The sequence below is a fragment of the Ahaetulla prasina genome, chromosome 1 (genome assembly GCF_028640845.1).
Source record: "Ahaetulla prasina isolate Xishuangbanna chromosome 1, ASM2864084v1, whole genome shotgun sequence".
Taxonomy (NCBI): domain Eukaryota; kingdom Metazoa; phylum Chordata; class Lepidosauria; order Squamata; family Colubridae; genus Ahaetulla; species Ahaetulla prasina.
Genome location: NC_080539.1, coordinates 135038990 through 135061914, shown reverse-complemented (window position 1 = coordinate 135061914; position 22925 = coordinate 135038990). Strand labels below are relative to the sequence as shown.

The 22925-nt window shown below is 37.1% G+C and overlaps 1 protein-coding gene across 3 annotated transcripts in view; it reads left to right on the top strand.

The window, feature by feature from the left end:
• FAM135A (family with sequence similarity 135 member A) overlaps positions 1–22925 on the top strand; it is a 60055-nt gene that overhangs the window by 19108 nt on the left and 18022 nt on the right. For all 3 annotated transcript variants that reach the window (XM_058176474.1, XM_058176456.1, XM_058176464.1), the window contains exons 7-15: positions 3561–3734; positions 6746–6872; positions 7409–7562; positions 9880–9957; positions 16566–16621; positions 17413–17568; positions 18723–18796; positions 19621–19775; positions 20393–22613. In XM_058176474.1, coding sequence (XP_058032457.1) covers positions 3561–3734; positions 6746–6872; positions 7409–7562; positions 9880–9957; positions 16566–16621; positions 17413–17568; positions 18723–18796; positions 19621–19775; positions 20393–22613 — 3195 coding nt within the window. The remainder of the gene's footprint in view (positions 1–3560; positions 3735–6745; positions 6873–7408; positions 7563–9879; positions 9958–16565; positions 16622–17412; positions 17569–18722; positions 18797–19620; positions 19776–20392; positions 22614–22925) is intronic.

The window sequence follows — 22925 nt, the reverse complement described above, 5'->3', positions numbered from 1 at the left end:
GGTGGAGGGTGGTGCTATTTCCACGGTAAGGGGAGGCAGATATGGCGGAAGTGGGGCTCATATCGTGTTAGGGGTGCGCCGATGCTTACAGGCGATCGCGCGCCCGAGCCCTCAAACTTCTCCCGTTCCCGGATGGTCAGGATCCTCAGGGCCCTGGCCTTGGCTGATGTTATGCAATGCACGGTCCGTGGCCAATAAGGCCCCTAATTCACGATCTTATTCAGGGGTGCCGCGGACCTTATGGGCGTTACGGAGACCTGGTTGGGCCCAGAAGGGGGCGTGCCCCTTGTTCAGATGTGCCCACCGGGTTTCCGAGCATTTCATCAGCCGAGGGGCCAGGGTAGGGGTGGTGGGGTGGCGGTTGTGATTAGAGAGAGTCTAGAGCCGAGGGAGACCACTGTACCTCAGATTGCCGGGTGCGAATCCTCTTGTGAGATGGGGTCATAGATGTCAGATGGGCTTGCTGGTCGCACCTGGCTCCTTGCTACGTGACAGCTGCCCTGCCCGAGCTCCTGGAGGTGCTTGCTGGTGTGGTAGTTGAGACCCCCAGACTTTTAGTCGTGGGGGACTTTAACTTGCCATCGTCCGGCTCGTCATCGACGGTAGCTCGGGAGTTCATGGCTTCCATGACGGCCTTGGACCTGACCCAAGTAGTTGATGGCCCTACTCACGTTGGGGGTGGCACTCTGGACTTGATTTTTGTCTCTGGTCAGTGGTTGAGAGATCTGGACTTAAAGGAAATAGTCATTGAACCTTTGTCATGGTCAGATCACTCTTCTTCGCCTGGACTTTCTGACCGCCATTCACCACCGCAGGGAGACGGAGCCGACACGCTGGTTCCGGCCCCAGGCGCCTGATGGACCCGGAGGGGTTCCGGACGGAGCTTGGGCCATTTCCTGAGGGTCTGGCACACGGCTCGGCTGAGGAACTTGTTGCGGCCTGGGAGCGGGCGCGGCGGGGCCTTAGACCGGTCGTGCCTTTGCGGCCTCTGACCCAGCGCAGGTCCCAACCAGCCCTTGGTTCTCCGAGGAGCTGAGAGGATGAAGCGCCGGAGAAGACGCCTAGAGAGTTCCTGGAGGTCTAGCCGCTCAGAAGCTGATCGGACACTAGTGAAGTCCTATACTAGGGCTTACCTAGTGGCAATGAGGGAAGCGAGGCGTACCTACGCCTCCTCCCTCATTGCATCGGCAGATAACCGCCCAGCCGCCCTGTTTCGGGTGACCCCCTCCCTCCTCCATCAGGGGAGCGGATGACCCGTTCCAGAGACGTGCTGAGGAGTTTAACGGTTATCTATACGATAAAATCGTTCAGCTTCGGGATGGTTTGGACCAAGATTGCGGTGATACGGGTGAGACGGCTGAGGGCGGTCTTGGTGACATTGTATGGGATGAGTTTGACCCTGTCGCTCCCGAGGACATGGACAGGTTGTTGGGGAGGCTAAATGCCACCACATGTTTACTGGACCCGTGCCCTCCTGGTTGGTGCTGGCCACGCAGGAGGTGACACGAGGCTGGCTCCAGGCGATTACGAGCGCTTCTTTGGTGGAGGGAGTCTTCCGCCGCCTTGAAAGAGGCGGTGGTGAGGCCCTCCTCAAGAAGCCTTCCTGACCCGCTGTTTTAGGTAATTATCGTCCGGTCTCCAACCCGCTCGCGAAGGTTGTAGAGAGTATGGTGGCATATCAGTTTCCTTGCACCTGGATGAAACTGTCTATCTAGACCTGCTCCAGTCCGGTTTCCGACCCGGTTACAGCACGGAGACGGCTTTGGTCGCAGGATGATCTCTGAGGGCCAGGGATAGGGGTTGTTCCTCTGCCCTGGTCCTATTAGACCTCTCAGCGGCTTTCGATACCATCGACCATGGTATCCTGCTGCGCCGATTGGAGGGATTGGGAGTGGAGGCACCGCTTATCGGTGGTTCTCCTCCTATCTCTCCGACCGTCGCAGTCGGTGTTGACAGGGGCAGAGGTCGGCCCCGAGGCGCCTCACTTGTGGGTGCCGCAGGGTCGATTCTCTCGCCTTCTGTTTAACATCTACATGAAGCCGCTGGGTGAGATCATCAGTGGTTTCGTGTGAAGTACCAGCTGTATGCGGATGACACCCAGCTGTAGCCACACCGGACCACCCCAACGGTTATCAAGTGCTGTCCCGTGTCTGGAGGCCGACGGGTCTGGATGGGGAGAAACAGGCTCAAGCTCAATCCTCCAAGACGGAGTGGCTGTGGATGCCGGCATCCCGCACAGTCAGCTAAATCCGGCTGACCATCGGTGGCGAGTCACTGGCCCCGGCGGAGAGGGTGCGCAACTTAGGCGCCCTCCTGGATGAACGGCTGTCTCTAGAAGATCATTTGACGGCCGCTCCAGGAGAGCGTTCTACCAGGTTCGCCTGGTGCGCCAGTTGCGCCTTTCTGGACCGGGAGGCCCTATGCACGGTCACCACGCCTCGTGACGCCTCGCCTGGATTACTGCAACGCCTCACATGGGGCTCCCTTGAAGGGCATCCGGAGGCTACAGTTAGTCCAGAATGCGGCTGCGCGGGTGATAGATGGAGCCTCGTGGCTCCCGCATAACACCCATCCTGCGCAGGCTGCACTGGCTACCTGTGGCCTTCCGGTGCGCTTCAAGGTTTTGGTGACCACCTTTAAAGCGCCCATGGCATAGGGCCGGGTTATCTACGGGACCGCCTACTGCGACCAGATACCTCTCACCGACCCGTGCGCTCTCACAGGAGGGACTCCTCAGGGTGCCGCCAGCTAGGCAGTGTTGCCTGGCGACGCCCAGGAAGGGCCTTCTCTGTGGGGCTCCCGCCTCTGGAACGAGCTCCCCAGGACTCCGTCAACTTCCGGACCTTCGTACCTTCCGTCGCGAGCTCAAGACACATTTATTCATCTGTGCAGGACTGGCTTAGATTTTAAATTCTATAGGGGTTTTAATTGATTTTAATATTTATATTTCTATTTTTAATGATAGGGCATTGGAATAAGTTTTTTAAAGATTATTTTAATTTTATGTATCGATGTTTTATATGCCTGTGAACCGCCCTGAGTCCTTTGGGAGATAGGGCGGTATATAAATTTAAATAATAAATAAATAAATAAATAAATATCAACTAAATTAAAGATTTTCTAGTTATTAGTTTTGGGATTGCCTTTTTTGCTTATATTTGAATTTGTTATTATATACTTTGTGTGTCTGTAAGTACAGTTCCACATGTTTTATATTTGATATTCCAGTATACTTTATAATTGTGTATTTGCCTATATGATGTCGTATTGCTTTCATTGAAGGTTATATCTGGTTATTCAATGTAATATTTTCTTTACTCTTCCTTATACGTGGCACCTTCTAATCATTTCATAAGAAGATTATTGTAAGGTCCTCATATTAAATAAATTATCAAATGAGAATGAATACCAAAAGTATAGAAGACTTCAGTCATTGCTTTGTATTCTTGGATTTTTAATCCTAGTATTAAATTATTTTAAAAATAATTTATGTTGTATACTTGTTCTTTTAAGCTAATAACACACTTTTTTTGCCTGTGTTTGTGTTCTTTTTCATTTAGACCAGAGGACCTGAACACTTTGCAGCTAATTAGCAGCCGAACGCTAAAGTTGCACTTTACTTTACACCGAGGCCTTCATCACTACGTTAATGTTATGTTTGATTACTTTCACCTTTCTGTCATCTCTGTTATAGTGCATGCCTCTTTAGTTGCTCTTCATCAGCCATTGATAAGGTAAATGACTAGAAATGTTCTGTTTTTCAATAATTTAATGTGATGAAATTCATTCCTATTTTATTGGTTTCATTGATAAAAACCTCTTGGGTAGATAATTAGATAAGAGTAGCTACCCTGCTAAAATTATCAGATTATTAGATTTTTGTAGAACCAGAATATTGAAATTATTTCAACTTAAACACTAAAAAATAATAATTGCAATTGTGTTAAGTATTGTTATAGGAAGAAAGCACTATAAAAAAACAGAATGGCACAATTGTTTCTGTTGTCTGAAATATTGTGTGAATTGGTTTCTTTGATGCTTTAGATAAAAATGAAAAGTTAAAACTTAAACTTTCATTTAGTAAGCTATATAATTGATTTATATATTATTCAGAAATTAGAACTAAAGTATTCTCTTAATAAAATGGTCACATCAATTTTTTAAAAATTTCCCTTCTCTGTCAGTCCCTTATACTACAGGTTATTCTGTTTAATAGGGTCTTCTGATTTCTGGGGAACTGTCCTAGGAAACAATATTTTGGCTAACTCTATTATGCAACTATAACTATAACTCTTTTGTCAATTTGAAAACTGGGCAAATACTTCTCAACAGACTGTTTTTTGTTTGAATTTCCAAACTCGTATGTACATATTTTGGACAGGGTACATCTACTGATGCCTGTCAAATATCAGTTCTTAATATCTTTAGTTAGCATGGTCATTTGCAGGGAATCATAGGTAGTTAATATGAAAGACCCTACTTGCTAGCGTAAATATTTCTCTGGGACAAAAGCAGGGGTGAAATGCTCCGGTTTGGACCGGATCGCCCAATCTGTAGCGATGGCAGTGGGTGGTTCAGAGAACCGGTAGCAAAAATCCCTGCCTCCCCCCCATGCCCAGCTGAGCCGCACAATCATCAGATATATATATTTTTTTACTTTTAAAAGCATTTTTTCTTCAGCCAAAAAAATGCTTTTAAAAGTAAAAAAAAAAAAGCCGCTGATGATAGTGTGGCTCAGCTGGGATCATCAGAGTAGCCTTTTAAAAGCATTTTTTCTACAAGCTCTTTGGCCGAAGAGGTTGTTAAAAATGCTTTTAAAAGGCTCTGGTGATCCCAGCTGAGTTGCCTGATCGTCGGAGGCTATTAAAAGCATTTTTTTTACAACCTCTTCGGCCAAAGAGCTTGTAGAAAAAATGCTTTTAAAAGTTAAAAAAAAAAGTTGTCATGCCCACCCAGTAACTTTAACCCCCCCCAAGCCACGCCCACAGAACCGGTATTAACAAATTTTACATTTCACCCTGGACAAAAGGTATTATCTAAATTGATCATTGTTTGAATATATGATATATTTCTTTTGCACTGAATGTGTTGCTGCAAACTATTTTTTATCTAATATGAAACGGCTTGTAGTAGAAATATTATAGACATAAGATATCTGAAGAAAGTATAGTTCTCTGCAAACAACAGAATGTGAAATTATTCCTAAATTAGCATAGTACAATAGGACTGGCAAAAGGAGAAAATATAGAAAAATTACACAGGCTATGTATGGAGTTATAGCTTGAAACATCTTGTTATACTTTTTGTTCAGCTTACAAACTTGCATTTATCCTATCAACAACAAACACTAATCAGATCTATGTTTCTGATAGTGTCCTTTGTACTGCTATCTTAGCAGTTTTATTTATTTATTTAAAAGGTTAAGCTTTGCAGTAGGGCTATGCAAAGCATTTGAAATAAGTACCGTATATACTCGAGTCCCCAGTTTACCCCAGTTTTGGGGTAAAATTGGGGACCTCGGCTTATACTCGGGTCTATACGGCTTATACTCGAGTCCCCAGTTTACCCCAGTTTTGGGGTAAAATTGGGGACCTCGGCTTATACTCGGGTCTATACGGCTTATACTCGAGTTTTTTTTTTTTCTTTTTTTCACATTTTACCGGACGGCGCGGGGAAGCCCTGCCGGTGCAGTGAGAGGGCGGGGCGGGGGAGCCGCCAGCCTTCTCAGCTGAGGGAGGGAGGGTTTCCCCAACCGGTAGGTGCCTCATTTCCCACCCTCGGCTTATACTCGAGTCCCCAGTTTACCCCAGTTTTTGGGGTAAAATTGGGGACCTCGGCTTATACTCGGATCGGCTTATATTCGAGTATATACGGTACTTTGTAAAGTGCATTTTTATTTTATCCATTCAAAAGGTTAAACTTTGTAGTAGGGCTATGCAAAGCATTTTAAGTAAGTGCTTTGCAAAGTGCATTTGCATGAACAGCACACTTCTGTTCAAAGAGTTAAAGAAATTGCATCATTTGCAAGGTTCCTTTAGCTGCTTCAGAGATGTCATCTGCTGCTAGAACAAGAGAGTGCGTGCACTCTCCACTAGATCATAATATTCATTATTCATGAAATGCACTTCCCGTTGTTACATTTGTTAAGTTTGTACAAACCCTTTCTTTTTACTTAACTAAGCACATTTGAAAGAGACCTAATTTTGGACCTACAAGCAAAGGAAAGAAAGCAGAACGAACTTATTTGTTCTCTTAATGAAAAATATGATCAACTACCTTGCAGCATCCACATGGGCATATGATCAAAATTCAGATGCTTGGCAACCGAATCATATTTATTATTGTTTCAGTGCCTTGGGGTCATGTGATCACCTTTTGGGACCTTCTGACAAAGTCAATAAGGAAGCCAGATTGACTTACAATTGTGTTACTAACTTAACAGGTGCATTGATTCACTTAACAACTGTTACAAGAAAAGTCATAAAATGGGGCAGCATTCACTTAACAATTGTCTTGTTAAGTAACAAAGATTCAGGGCTCAATTGTGGTTGTAAGGACAGCTGTATTTATAATAATTTAAATAATGTTTAATTTTATACATTGTCATATTCTGTGTAACACTAGTTGCAACAAATACTGAACTAGTAGTTTCTATCAAGTTTTAATTCTCTACTATTGATTTTTCCTGCACACTTTGCACTTTTGCATTTGTTTGATGTTTAATTCTGCCTTCATTTGTTTTTAGCTTTCCTCGCCCTATAAAGAATACTTGGTTAAACAGAAATGCACCAGCGCAGACCAGGGATTCTGTGATTCCTTCTCTTGAAAGTGTTGTCTTTGGCAACAATTACACCAAGCAATTATCATCTGATGTAAGATTGGAATTATTTTGTCTTCTTGATTGAACAGTACAAACCATTTACAGAGTAATTTTTTAAGAAGCAAAACATTACATGGAGTAGATATTGGCAAATATCTGCTGTATTAAAATATTGCTTACTAGAAATAAAATATTTCTCTTACTAAAATATTGCTTACTGGTCATGATGCTATGTAACAGATATTTTTTTTATTGTACTGCAGCTGTGTTTGTTGATTTATTTGAATGAGAAATATATCCTAAAAAGTAAACTTTTTAACAAAGAAATTCAGTGTTCTGTAATACTGAATAAGACTTCCAGAATTAGGACATGTTCATAGGAAGCCTTCCTTCCTCCCCCCACCCCCCACCCCATTTCTGGAATGTCCTTAACTTTGGGTGTTTGTTTGCATATACGTTTGTGGGTAGGTGAGGGGCAAAAGCTTATATAAAAAGAATGCTTTGGGTAATATCTTAAGCATTGTCTTTAAACTTGAAATAAAATGTTGATGCTTCCTTATGACTTATAAATTATAAATCCATTTTTAGGGTTGCAGTTTTGTAATAGCAGAACCTTTCTTGAATCATGCTTACAGTCTTCACCATACACTTTGTGCCAGTTTGCTGCTCGCTTTCAAAGGATTACACAGTTATTTTACCAATTTATCAAATGATCTGCCTTCCTGTCACAAATTAGATGCAGGTATGTCAAAATCTTTTTCCTTCCATGGCAAAGCCTATATGCCACTGTCCTGCTTAGATAGACCTTAAGATATAGATAATACAATAAAAAATGCTGCCCATAGAGTTAATTATATAGCCTATTTTTTATTAAATATTTTGACTATTTCTTCAAAATGTAAAATTTACCCTATTTTCTCATATAATATGTCAGAGCACCCACATATTTATACTAAGTAAACTTATATTAATATTATAATCATACAATATATTAATAAAAATAACCTGTGCTCCTCAAAATGAACTAAAATTAATATTATAATCATACAATATATTAATAAAAATAACCTGTGCTCCTCAAAATGGACTAAAATTACTGCAAAACATTTTATTTCAAATGTATTTGTATTAATAACAATAAAAATTAAAAGCTGAAACTTCCTACAAAAATAATAGAATATACACTTAGAAAACAGCTTTCTTTCAAATTAACTTCAGAAATGAGGAAATGCTAGTGTGGCTCCGTATAGTAATTAAACATGTTACAGCGTTCTAGCTAAGAAAATCTATTTTTGCCACTTTGATGCGGAAAATGATACAGCAATCCAGTGGCCAGATATGGAAAAAATAATATGCCTTCTATTCTTGGTTAATTTATCTGATCATATTCCTGGAAGGGTTAGCATTAGCATGTACAGAGTATTATATTTACAACAGGTTTACTCATAGATGTACAGGCTGATCATAACAAACTAGTAGTCTCCATAAATCTAGTTTTCTATGCAATAGCATATAGATACAGCTAAAATCTATTATTGTATATTAAGACTCCAGCAATTATCCGCAGATACTTGAATCTGACATGGAAAAATATTTCAGAGAGAACATGGAAACACTATATTTATCAATACCTTCTTCAAAAAGCCACACCTTTTCCTGGATTTACACTGCAGCCACCTCATCCCACAAAAATGTTTATTTTAGTTGAGGAATCAAGATCTAACCAGATCCTTATATTCTGTGGTCATCTACTTAACAAAGGCATGGCTTCTTTAAGCTGTCAACAAATGCAGTAGCATGCACCTATTTTCTCTGAAGCATTTTTTCCACTGAAGATGCAAATCCTTGCATCTTCCTAGACTATAAGTTGTTGTCCTCATCTAACATCTCATTACGATAGTAAAATATACTCAGAATTGATACATAAATTGGGATATAGCATTTGGTTGTGTTATTAATAAAATTCTTGTATTCTGTAATGAATTGTTTCTGTGCATATCTACACAGTAATAATTTGTAAGATGATATATTTTGGTCATCTAGTTGTAAATACATTTATCAAGTTTTATGAAGAAAAATACCTAAATACTTTCCTTAAGATTAAAAGTTATGTTTCAATAATAAGTTACCCTACGGAAAATTATTTAAATGAACCCACTCTAATCTTTGCAGGAATTAAATGGAACCCATGAGTTAGCCAATTATTGTTTTTTTAAAAAGTTTAGAATTGAAAAAAGGATTTTTCAGTGCATTAGGTTTTATTGCTGACATTTTCTGTAAATAATATTCTATTTTGATTTTTAGGTTCATTTATTCAATATTTTAATTTGGCCTGTGGATATGAAAAAAAAACTTGATATGTCTAGGACATTTACTGGGTTGGTGATGTGTACTAATATTACTAACATGAACTTATAAAACTTATTGCTAAATATACTGAGTGCAAATCAAAGTTGCATGTATGTAAGTTTGGATGAGATACTGGCTTACTTACCTGCAATAGACATTCAGATTATAAACAGAAAAATGTAATATTTTGAATTATTATCATAAAATAATGGGGTATTTGTTGTACACTATCTAGAATTTTGATTCAAATGGGATTCTAGCAAAAAGAATCTGAAATCATTCTGTTTTTTTAAATTGCCTTGCACTGTATACTTTCTTTTTGCCTTCTGTTTTCTTATTTTTCTGATGTACATTTTTATTTTCATAATTGGCTTTTTTTTTTCTTTTGGTCTTACAAAAAGAGAGAAGTTTTGAACAAATCATGTTCCACCCTACTATATTTAAATAACAAAAATTGTTAGTATTTGAACAATCTTGCATTAACAGATTAAACTCCAAACAAATTATAAGCCCGAAGCAGCCATACGTTCTAGATCAACTCCAGATCTAGAAACCTACTAAATTCTATTCTTTAATTTTCTTATCTAATTTCACTAATTAGTAGGCAAATTATAAGCTTTCTTATTAATTTTAAAGCTAATAATAATAGTAATAATAAGCACAAATGGAAGAGTGTAGTAACTAGTCATGTGTACAATCCCTATAACTAGCCAAGGCCAGCATGCAGGTCCTTTATGAACGTCTTCTCAGAAGAAAATATCTACGAATCCAGGGAGACGCCTATCTAGGTATGTTCTTTAAAATGTGGGTTATATTTATAACCCATTAGGATTTATTATAGTAAAATTATATTACTGTTTGTAAATAATACCTATTATTTCATGTTTGCAGAAGATCAAAGAGCCTTAAAGAGCAATTCAAACCCGGGGCGAAGGATTAATTACTATAATAAATACATTAAATTAAGGCTCCGTCCAGCTTTGTCTGAAGTTACAGTATTGATGAAATGAGATACTTTCACTGGAAGTTCAGTTTCTCCTACCTATTTGTCCTTCTGATAGCATGCTTTGTAATAATATCTGGTTCTACTTTCAGGCATGAGATAAAATAATAATACATGCGTATGCTATAAGTGCAAATATTCAATGAGTTGAATTCAGATTCCCTGTACATAAAATTCTGATCCCAGGATGTTCTTTTAAAAAGAAAAGGGCAGGAGGATTTGGAGATAATATTCTCCTAAACAGAATATGCTAGAAATGTCAAAGGAAAAATAAAATCAAATATCCACTACATCTCCTTTAGTAGAAGTGTCCATTGAATTGGAATGTCTTCTGTCAAAGCAATTCCAACTGCAAAAACGTTTCTGTTCATTAAAGAGATCCAATGCAAGATACTCTTTTGGATATTATTTGGAATCCCATTGTTGCCTTTATATACAGTGCATTTAGAAAGTATTCAGACCCCCTTTGTTTTTGTCAATTTGGTTATGCAGCAGCCTGATTCTACAGTTGTTGCAATTCATTTTTTTTCTCATTAATCTACACTCAGTATATCATAATGAAAAAGTGAAAACAGAATTTTAGAAATGTCTGTATATTTATTAAAAAGAAAAAATTGAAATATCACATTGGCATAAATATTCAGATCCTTTACTCAGTATTTTGTTGAAGCACGTTTGGCAGCAATTACAGCCTCAAGTCTTTTTGGGTATGACACGACAAACTTTTCACACCTGGATTGGAGGATATTCTGCCATTCTTCCTTGCAAATCCTCTCAAGCTCAGTCAGGTTGAATGGCAATCGTTGGTGAATAGCCATTTTCAGGTCCCTCCAGAGATGTTCAATAGAGTTCAAGTCAGGGCTCTGGCTTGACCACTCCAGGACAGTCATAAGTCCCTTAACCTCTCCTGTGTTTCTTGGCTGGGTGCTTAGAATCGTTGTCATGTTAGAAAGTGAACCTTCAGCCCAGTCTGAGGTCTTGAGCACTGTGGAACAGGTTTTCATTGTACTTTGTTCCATTCATTTTCCTTCAACCAGTGGTGGGTTGCCCCCAATTTGAACCAGTTCTTGCGAACCGGTAATAAAACCGGGGATAGGCTTCACCCACCAACCCCGACATCATCAGGAAGCTTCTGCACATGTGCAGAAGCAAGTGCACGTGCGTGCATGATCCCGCTGCAAACCAGTAGTAAAGGTAAGTAGAACCCACCCCTGACCAGTCTCCCAGACTCTACTACTGAAAAACACCCCAACAGCATGTCTATGGAGATTCTCAGTCATCTAGGTCATGGTTTTCCTAAAGATGCTTTTTCAAGAGGCAACTGGACTTTCTTGTTTTTCTTCAAAGACATTTCGCTTCTCATCCAAAAAGCTTCTTCAGCGCTGACTGGATGGTGGGGAATGGATTTCTATTCTTTGCAGACAGCTGGTCATTTGCATCCTTTTAGGGAGTCATTGAGCCACTTGGAGGTTTATCTGTGTCCTGAGGATCACCTGAGTAGTGCAAATGGGTGTGGAGCCTTCTTGTAACTGCTGACAGGACTCTGTTGTGGAACTGTTTTTTGCAGGATGTTTTCTGCCCTGTGTCCCTTCACTGTTGAAGACAGACGCAGGCTGTTGGCGATGAGTCTGTGTTGTCTGCATCTCAAACTGAAGCGCAAATGGTTCCTGTAGTCTGCAATTTTTTTGGAAATCCGCTCATACTCCCACACCATTTGGAGAATGTTCATCCCAAAATACATAGCTAAATATCTGTGGAGATTTTCAGTCATCCAGATCATGGTTGTCCTAAAGGTGCTTTTCAAGAGGCAACTGGACTTTCTTGTTTTCTTTCGCATCCAAGAAGCTTCTTCAGCTCTGACTGGATCGTGATGAATGAAGCATTTTGGGATGAACACACTTTGAATGGTGCGGGAGTATGAACGGATTTCTAGAAAAAATTGCAGACTACAAGAACCATTTGCGCTTCGGTTTGAGCGGCAGACCACACTCATCCCTAACAGCCTGTGCCTGTGAAGGGGCATACAGCATCTGTAGGACCTCCACAGCACAATGCTGCCACCACCATGCTTCACTGTTTGGTTGATACTGGGTAGGTGATGAGCAGTGCCTGGTGTCCTCCAGACATAATGTTTAGAATTGAGACCAAGCAATTCAATCTTGGTGTCATCAGACCAGAGAATTTCTTCACAATCCAAGAGTCTTTCAGGTGCTTTTTGGAAACTCGAAGTGGGCTTTTGTGTGTTTTACACTGAGGAGAGGCTTCTGTCTAGCCACTCTGCAATAAAGCTCAGATTGAGGGAGAATTGCAGTGATGGTTGTCCTTTAGGCAGTTCCTTTGACCTCATGGCTTTTGCTCTGCTACAGTATGCATTGTCAACTATAAGGTCTTCTATATAGAGGTGTGTGCCTTTCCAAATCATGTCCGATCAATTTAATTTACCCCAGGTTGACTCCAATCAAGGTGTGTCAGCAACGAGCAAGAGAAATGGGGGTCACCTGAGCTAAATTTCAAGTGTTGTTGCAAAGGGTCTGAATACTTATGCCAAATGTGATATTTTGGGTTTTTTTTAAAAAAAATAAATTTCTAGGCATTTCTAAAATTATATTTTCACTTTGTCATTATGGGGTACTGAGGGTAGGTTAACAAGAGAAAAAATGAATTGCAACAACTCTAGAATTAGGCTACAGCATAACAAAATCGACAAAAGGGGTCTGAATACTTTCTGAATGCACTGTATATTATTTACAATTTATTAATAAATAAACAGTGGCTTTCTTGTACATTTTAAGATACTTAATTAGAAAGATAAAGGAAGAATATGTTCTTGATTGTCTTAAATTACAGAAGGCCAAAAAACCTTTTAACTGAGTTGTAATTCTGTGTTTGTCTGCTTAGGAACATAATTGTACTTTTAAGATACAATCCATTTTGCTGTAATAGAAAAAAAGCACTGCATTTTTGGTATCTGTTTGCCTTAAACTGGAATTATCACTGGGATGAGTATTCTAGTTTGTTCATTCAACCGACTCTAGCTGTTTTAAAAATAAAATAATTATTCAGCAAATTCTTCAATTTGTATCATATGTCCTTTAGCAATAGCATCTGTGGCAAACTAATGACATCAAAATGACAACACATGCCGTGATGTGACAACATCATCCAAATGTCTCGACCACATACTTGCATCCTGACATCTAACATAAATACATAAATCACATACATTTGCATGTCGATGTCACACAGATTTCATTAACTTTCCTCATTCCCCTGTAGATGTTGGTGCTCCTTAGCCTAGTTCCGTTGAGGGCTTTCTAACATTTTGATACCATCTCATGTGACTCAGTTGCTTATCTTGAAGGAATTCACATGCATATTGAAGAAAACATGCCACTGTCAATCATTAATTCCATATGATTTGTAATATTGATTGGGGCTCTGCTGATTTACAGTTTAAAACGAGCCCATTCCTCCATATTTTATACCTAATACATGCTCCGTACTTTTGTCTTGAAATTACTACCTTAAAACATATGTTAATACATGGCATAATTTAGTATGGAACATACATGATATGCAAGAAGCTATCCAACTTATCAATGGCAACTTCACAATGCTTGTCTAGGTACTTGCTAGAAACCAGGAAAGGGTAGATTCTAGGTCTGCCTTAGGCATGAAAGCCAGCTGGGTCACTTTGGGCCAGTCATGCTTTCTCAGGAAAAAATAGGAGGCTGGATTATTAGGTATCTTTGCCGCCTTGAGTTGTATATAAAAAAGGTGGGAGATAAAAAACTAATAATAAGAACGAACAATGAAAACAACAACTTAAGTGCACTTTTTCCAGCCTTCTTAATTGGACAGATACACAACTGAACCCAATGAAGATTCAACAATACAACATTGTGCTTCTTGAATACAGTCTATGAAAAGCCTGAGAACAACATAAATACACTTCTCAGGCTGTTGTTTGGAAGCTTTTCTCCAAAGTCTTCTCCAAAGTAATGTTCACTTTTCCAATTGGTGACCTACAAGAAAGTGCATCATGACATGAAAATATAGAGGGACATTACATTACAAACAGTAACAGCTTCCCCATAGCGAATAATTAAAAACAAAATGAAAGCTACTTATCATGTAGGCAGCAATAGATGATGGCTCTGGCTCACACTAAATGACCCCTTTTTCCCTCTTTTATCTCACTCAAGTCAATGTCAACAAAGTAAACCTGCTCTTGTAGTTTTTGGTTAACGCAGACTCTAAGCTTCATAGCTTGGTGAGATTTACAGAAAACACAAGGCAATTATGGGAAATCAGAACATTTTGTTCTCTGCTTGTGACAGAATTCTGGTTAATGGGAAAATTGGTCTGAGCTCTGGATAGTAAAAGACTTGCTTCAAGTTCAGATCTTTCTGCCCATTCCTGGAACTTATGAATTGACTAAGTTTGTGTAAACACTTAGTTGAGCCTATAAAACTCTTCATATCCTGGGCCAAAACAAAGGAATGCTACATTTCAGAAAAATGAAGGGTGAATGCTAACTTTATTCTGTTCCTACTAGATCTGATGTCAAACTCCCAATATTTAGCAGTTAGAGGCACTTTTAACTGAATGCAGTGTTACCTTCAATAGAACAGTAAGCCTTTGGAAAATAGGTTCTCTCCTATGCAGATCTACCTTATTCTCAAATTATACTCTGAATCTGTGGGAGAATCTCCAGAGATTTTTGACAAGGAAATGATAAAAAAATACCTCCCAGGTTGCAATTCTAATTGATATATAAAAACCTTTGCTTCAAAATTTAAATAACTACCCTAGAAAAACTTGCTTTGTTTTTGGAAAGTTATTTCACATCTTTTTTTAAAAAAATCAAAGTTTATGCTTTTATATTTTTTTGTATCTTAATATGTTCTTTATTTTCTCATGAAACATTACCAATTCAGCCCTTATGAAAACTTCTAAGACTTTTAAAGAAGTTAATGCTTCACATATATAGACATGTCCAAAATACGATATTTTAAGTAATATTGTAGTTTAAAGGCATTTTTATAAATACATTTTAAAAAAATTCTATGTAATATAGGGGTTGTGAGGAATGATGTAAGTTTTAAGATAAGAGTCTTCAAATCAAGCTTGATTCCCAGTGACTTCAAGAATTGATTTGCAATTCCCAATACTGTCTATAGCCTTGGTATATCCAGGAGTTCTTCCATCCAGATAGTAACCATATCCAGCCCTGTATAGTTTCTGAGATCAGCTAAATTTGGTTATTGGACTTTACTCTCCAACTCAAAAATGGGTCATCTTAATCCCAGTTACACAATTTTAAAAAATTGTTGTGAGAATGTTTGGTTAGAAAAAGATTTAAGCTATATTTCATTTGAGAACAAATAGATCTGCAGTATAATTAATCTGAAAAATGCCCTAGTAGATTTAAATTGATAGACATTTTTATGAATGAGACAAATAAATTATTAAAAAAACTTAGAAATTAACTTTATATATATGAAAACACTTTACAATTCTTGTATTTTTTTTCACTTGGTTCAGTCACTTTAGTGTTTTGATTTATGAATGTAACAACTTGTGACCAGAAATGTGGTCTCAATTGCGATAATAAGTCAAGGACTGCTTGTAAGAGATTTTTATTCTGAATAAATTTAATTTAATAGTTTCTGTCTTGAGTTACATGAACAGAATGGGTTCCAGCAGAGACAATTGCTGACCAAAGTGGAGCAACAATTTTTGCCAATTCCTTCTGCGTAAGTCAAACTACTGACTACATAGTTTAAGACAGTCATTTGAAGAGAGAAGGAACAAATTTTCAGTAAAAAAAACCACCATGGAGAATCCCAGAAAATGACAACCTACTCCTTTATTATTTCAAGGGCATATGATAAATAGAATTCCAAAATAATGTTTGTTAAAGTTTTCCATTATCCTCTATGTATATTCCTTATTCTCCAACTCAGTTTCTAACATTTTTAAAATACAACCCCATTTAGATTTTCAGTATACATTCTTCCAAACTTGTTTTTCTAGTGATAATTTTCATGAGCGCATGATTGTATCAATCTTAATAAAATTCCAACATTTCATCTTAATGCATTAAAATACATAATCAAAAGAGGTCTGAAGGAAAAATCTGTATTATCATATGTGTTTAATATTTAAAAAGCATAATTAGTGAAAATATTGCAGAAAAAAGGGCCCTAAATAAAATGGCTTAAGTCACTTTAGGAATTATTAGATTTCATATGCTATTTATAATATTTTAAAATTGTCAAAATAAATTCCTTGTTTTTATATCTAATGCATTCAAATGTGGTTTAGCTTGTAATTTACATATTATTTAGAATTTAGGAATATTAATTTTACATACACTGGTCTTTTCAGAGAACGTAGATGTAGATGTAGAAGCACGCCTTTTGGAACTCTGTGAAGAAATAAAGGTATTGTCCCCTAATTAACATATGTCCAGCTTCAAAAACACACTGAACATTAGGAAGAAGAGGGTGTTCAAAACAGACATTAACAATACTGGAAAAAAGGAAAAGGCAAATGCTAAAAGTAAAAATACAAGATTATAATGCATTTTACAAACCTAGTTAATCATCTTTGATAGGGTATTTAGAGAAGCACAAAATTTAGAGAACACTTAAAATGGAACAGAACTCTTTCTTTTTGAAGAAAGATGATAATGTATTACGGACTGATTAATTTAAGAAAAAAGATAATTGTATCCAATTAACAACTTCTACCAATTGTAGAGTGGCACATAGAAGAGAGAATGGCAAATCTCTATGTGCTGGGGAGGTAGCTTGTTTGTCTGAATCCCACAGATGAAATGGTGATAATCATAAGCTCTAAAAGATGATTTAGAAATTTTTCTGATATTATTAGGCTTTATTCCTAAATGGAAATGGAAATTCAAAGTCAACGTTCATTGGAATCCATGAGCAAACAATACATATAATGGAGGGTTATTGTATCTCTTGGATTTCAGAAGCCTCATCTGATTAGCCACTGTTGAAAATGAATTCCTAGATGCAGTCTCATTCACAGATGGTTCTTAATGTAGAAATTACCTGAGATGTTGAAAGTATATATTGTAATTCAAAGAAAGACAGAAGTTAATTATATTAAAGTTTCAGTGTGGCCACTTGGAAAAAGAATTCTTACAAGTTTTCCAGATAATAGCCATTCTACTAGGATTATAGGCTTGTTGTTTCTTTTGGTACAGAAAATGGAAAATCCTGATGAACTGGCAGAACTTATAAACATGAATCTTGCACAGCTATGCTCTCTCTTGATGGCTTTATGGGGACAATTTCTGGAATCTGTTAACTTCCAAGAAGATGTCATTGCACTATTATCACAAGAGCATCATATAATGCGTGTATGTATTTATCTTTCGTGTTACAATTCATAAAAGTAAAATATATTTTAGCTCTGTTCTAGTAAAACTGAAAGTATTACTGTATATCAGTTTAGCTCATTAAACTGTTATCTCCTTAAGTTTATACATTATTTTCTAAAAGGTTAATATTATTAACAGTGGATTAAAGTTACTGAAGTTGTGTAAAGCTATTTAACTTCATAAATATCTAACATATTGATAATTAATTCTTAACCACTAAGTTGTCTGGCTAACTAAAATTTTAAAACATAAACTTTAGAAAATACTATATATAAAGACTGGCAGCAGACTTTATTATCAACCTAAATTCTTCATCTGTAATCTGGATAGTATTGGAACTAAATATTGATCAAGTTAAATTAGATGCTTTAACATTCTCTCAGTTATCCTACAGATCTTTTTAATTTGTAGATCTTGATTCCATGTAAATGAATTCTAGTGGCATCTGAGTCAGCTATTTCAACTAAGCAGTGAATTGCACTATAAAGTCCCTGCACAATAGATGAATAATTAATTTTAACTGCTACAGAAGGAGACAGAATAAGAAGCAGTTGAGGTAGACTAAATATGTACTTACAGGATAACGGAATAGCTAAATTAATATGCATTTTATTTAGGTCAGGGACTGGGAATAGAAATATAAGATGATCTTCAATAAATCAGTTTGAGATGCATAGAAACTCCCATGGAGAAGTTAGTATTTCTTATATATGGATATCTATGATGTTTGGAAATGTACTGAGCGTTAGGATGTCGAATTTAGATGACTAAGAATAATGGATAATATTTTGTTAAATAAAACTAGCGCATTTACAAAGAATAAACTTTTCAGACTGGAGACATTGAGTAGAATGTGTAGCCTTTAAGTGTAAACCAATGGTTTTTCTTTGAATGTTTCCCCATTACATATTTCTGGTTGACAATAAAGAAAAAAGATAGCAGCCAAATATTGCTTATTTTTTAAACATCCCTATAATTTTATACATAAGCAATACTATATAAGCATAAGCATTGTATATATCTGATTTTTTTAAATTAATTAACCACCATTAGTTTAAAATGATGTTATAAGTACACTTATTTTTTTGGAAAAGTAAAGCAAATTCAAAACATATTATCTCAAAACATTTTAGGTACGCAGATTTTCTGAAGCTTTTTTTTGTTTTGAACATCCTCGGGAGGCAGCCCTTGCGTATCAAGAGCTTCAGTAAGTAACTTTAAAAAAAAACTATTGAATCAGAATTCATAAACTTCTTGTCTTTATGTTCTGTATGGATTTAAATTAATTAATTCTGTAATATTTAAATTAGTAAAACATATTCTGTAATGTGCATCTTCAAATGCTATCATAGAATTCACTGAAATCTTACATCATTAGAGTCTTCTGTGAACAGTTGTGGGAAGCAGTTCTTTTGGTACAGTTCCCTTCTTTTCCTACAACGTCCTGTCTCCCTCCTGCTCCTGATGTATAGAAATTCCTCCAGATTCAGGGATAAAGAGGAAACTGACAGAAAAGAAGGCCAATCTTTTTTCACTCCTTTCCTATCTTAGAACCTTCTATTGGATCAAATAGCCTTCCCTGGAAAAAGAAGTAACTAAATTTAGTAGATTTAGTAATAATAGTAAGTACCGTTCTCAATCAGTGATATAATGAGAGACGGTTAGGACCAATTTTTCAAGTCCCTCCTTGGGTAACTGGCAAAATAAAATATGCTGTTTACATTATCCAAGCCATTCAAAAAGTGTTTACATGAAGAAATACATGAGTGACACTGTACTTAACTGCTGCTATTTCTGTTGGTGATGCAGATAGATTTCCTTCATAAAATGTAATACAGTTGTATACATGTATAATTATATACATGTATAAATGTAATACAGTTGAATAGGATTTCCATAAGTAATGAGAAATACTGGATTTTGGTTAGTGTTCACGATTTATTGAGTACATGAATACAACTACATTTTAATTGCACTGTAAGTTACATGTTTACTTTTTGTGACTACTTTAACATAAATGGTATCTTTCAGTGCCCAGAGTTACCTTCAGATGTGTACTGCAATAAAAAGCACCTCCTTCTGTAGTTCTCTCCCACCTCTCCCAATTGAATGCAGTGAATTAGATGGAGATCTGAATTCCTTACCTATAATCTTTGAAGATCGGTATCTAGATTCTGTCACTGAAGGTAAGTCAAAAATGTTGGAGTTAACTTTGCTGGAATTAAATAAAATTTTGACTTTTTATCTTGCAAGATTCTTACTGAAATTTTCAAGTTTCAATTTTATAAATTGAAACTAAGCAAGACCAGGATAAATTAATGCAACTGATTTTTCTATAAAGGCATGATGTCTTAAGATTGGGAGTTATTTGAGTAATTGTATATCGCATTGAGAGGGAGAAGATTGGCATCTAAAATCTTACTGACATTTGAAAATTTTGTAATGGGTCACATAACATTTCCCTTGCTTTGTTTTATAACCTGATATCAGGGAATTTGCTAACGATCTATAATTCCAAAATACCTTGTATATTTTATGTATAAGGAATTCTGGGTCCATTCAATTGCATCTAGATAAAATCAGAAAAGCTTTCTGCTTTTGGTTACATAGACTAAATACTATCCTAATATGACGATGAAATCGTGAGCAGTCAGGCTTTATCTCAAAGGTACCTGATCTTGAAAGAATTGCTTTTTTCATATATATTTGAAATCTTTACCACAATATAGTAAAATGTCTTTTGCTATTAGTTTCATGAGCTTATTCTAATTTTATTTTTAATATTTTGTCTCTTAATAAAAAGACGTGGATGTTCCCTGGCTAACTATTCAGCCGAAGTCTGATTCCAAGAAACCAGATAAACAAGATACTGAAGAAAATTTCACAACTACCTTTTTGAGTCCAGAGTTGAAAAATAAACATTTGGTTGCCTCAGAAAGTGAAAAGCAGTTTACAAAGTCTACAAAAGGAAAATGTGAAGATATCAATAAGTCCAAAGTTAAGGTCACCAAATTAATAAAAACAATTAAACCCGAAAATCCAAAAAAAGTAGTAAAACAAAATTCTAAAGATTCTGTTGTCCTAGTAGGCTATAAATGTTTGAAAAGTGCAGCATCAGAGGACATTGCCAAGTGTTTTGAAGGAACTTCTTCATACGAGAAAGAAGGACTGGATGTTACTGTTGGTGAACATGCCTGTGAAGCAAAAATCTCCCCGCAACAAGTTGGTCAAAAAGAATTTAAAGTTGAACAAAAAATTATTAAACTAGAAGGGAATGAGGAAAGCCTGCATACTTCTGTCACCTCTCCCTGTGCAGATTCAGTCAGTTTGGGTAAATTTTGTACTTCCCAGACTGGAATTGATGACCGTCATGAGGATAGTTGTTTGACATCCAGAACTGTTGCTGAAAATTATATTAGTTCCTCTGGAGTTACAAAAATAGAAGTGAAACCATACTGTAGGAAATCACATGGAGGAGATAAAGTGTTTGTTCGAATTGGATTAGGGACAGAAGATTTACCAGGGAAAGCATTAGCAGAATTTACATTTGAAGGTTCAGAATCAGAAAAGAGATCTAAATCAGAAGAGGAACTAACACGTGAAACAAAAGTTGTGCAAGAAACAGACTTCCAATGTGCTGAGGATTCTTTGACCAGGGTCACAGGTAATCAATCAACAAAAGAAATTCCCACTACAGTTTTAAGTGGAGAGACTCTTAAATTGCCTGATGTTAATAATACCTATGCATCATCTAGGTTCTCGGATTCTGGTGTAGAAAGTGAACCAAGTTCTTTTGCAATGCACCCAAGTGCAGATACAGCTTTTGAAACTCCTCAAGGCCAAAGCACATGCAACAGTGAAAAAACATTTCCTCAACTTGTGCAAAAACCAGATGTCATGATTAAAACTCTGATGGAAAGTCACTGCACTGAGAGCACAAGTGAAATACAATCTTCTTTGACATCTATAAACTCTCTCCCTTCTGATGACGATCTTTCCCCTGAGGAAAATTCAAAGATATCCGTTTTACACGAATGTCAAATAAGGGACAGTAAAACGGTACTAGACTTGGGAGCCATTGATTTGACAAAATGTGATGATATTGATGAGCCCGATACTTTGCCACCTCACTGTATAACGTATTTTGAACAATCAGACAATGAAACTACATGTTTGCCTTCCTTGACCTCAAAAATCAAGGATCCTCAACAGCTAGTTTGTGATAAAGGTACATCTACAGCTATGAACACTCACGGCCCACAATTCAGTTTAGACAATACATGTAAAGATTCCCAAAGATTAGAGAAAGACTTTTACACTGTAGAAAAATCAAGTGAAATTCCTTCAGGAGTTGTTTATCCAGGAAACTCCTGTGTTGTTTCAGGTTCCGTAAGTTCCTGTGCTGATAATGTGAGAAAGACAAGTGAAAGGAATATTGATGAAATGTTAGACCAAAAAGAAATGACTGATAAGTTATTAATTACAAAAAATCAAAATCTTGCACACTTGAATGTCCCCTCGTCAGAAGGTAGTACTGATATATTAAAACAAGGACTTGTTGAAAACTACTTCGGCTATCAGAATAGTACAGAGATTTCCAATGTGCATTCTATTGACAGCAGCAATCTTGTTAGCCCTCAAAGGGGAACCTTATGCTCTGCTGCACAGGAGGAGGAAGAGGAGGATCAAGATCAAAGCATGGTGGAAAATGGTTATTTTGAGGAAGCAGAAGATGGTCTTTTGTACAAAACTATAAATGATTGTCTTGAGAACTTTGATCTAACAAGTGAAAGAGGTTTAAGAATAGAAAGTTTATCTAATGAACTGTTGGGAAATGAGACAGATACAGCTCCATTATGCAAGCCAGATAGTTTGACTCCAGGCTTGAAAGGATATCCAAGTAGCAATTTGTGGTCCACACATGATAAATCCAGTTCTTTTTCCAAGCAGTCCAGCACCTCATTCTGTAGTGCAATTTTATCTGTTCCCTGGTATGAATATTCTCCCAAACCACAAATGCTAGCGTAAGTAGATATTTTTTTGTTTGTTTTGATGTCCTGTAGTTGATGTTTTGATTTGGATTTGTAAGATTCTATGAGCCTGAATGGGGTTGATGACATATATATCCATCTGTTGGCTCAGTCAATCAATACTTTAAAAAATGGGCACAGAAGAGATTTTAAAACAAAGATGCACATTTTTGAATTGCGATTCAGAAATAGAAATTGCATATTATTTCTGATTGTTGCTATTTTCTTCATTTTGGTCAGGAATTAGGATTATTTATTAAAATAGTAAGCATTTTCCTGTATGTTCGTAAGGACTATGACTGATGC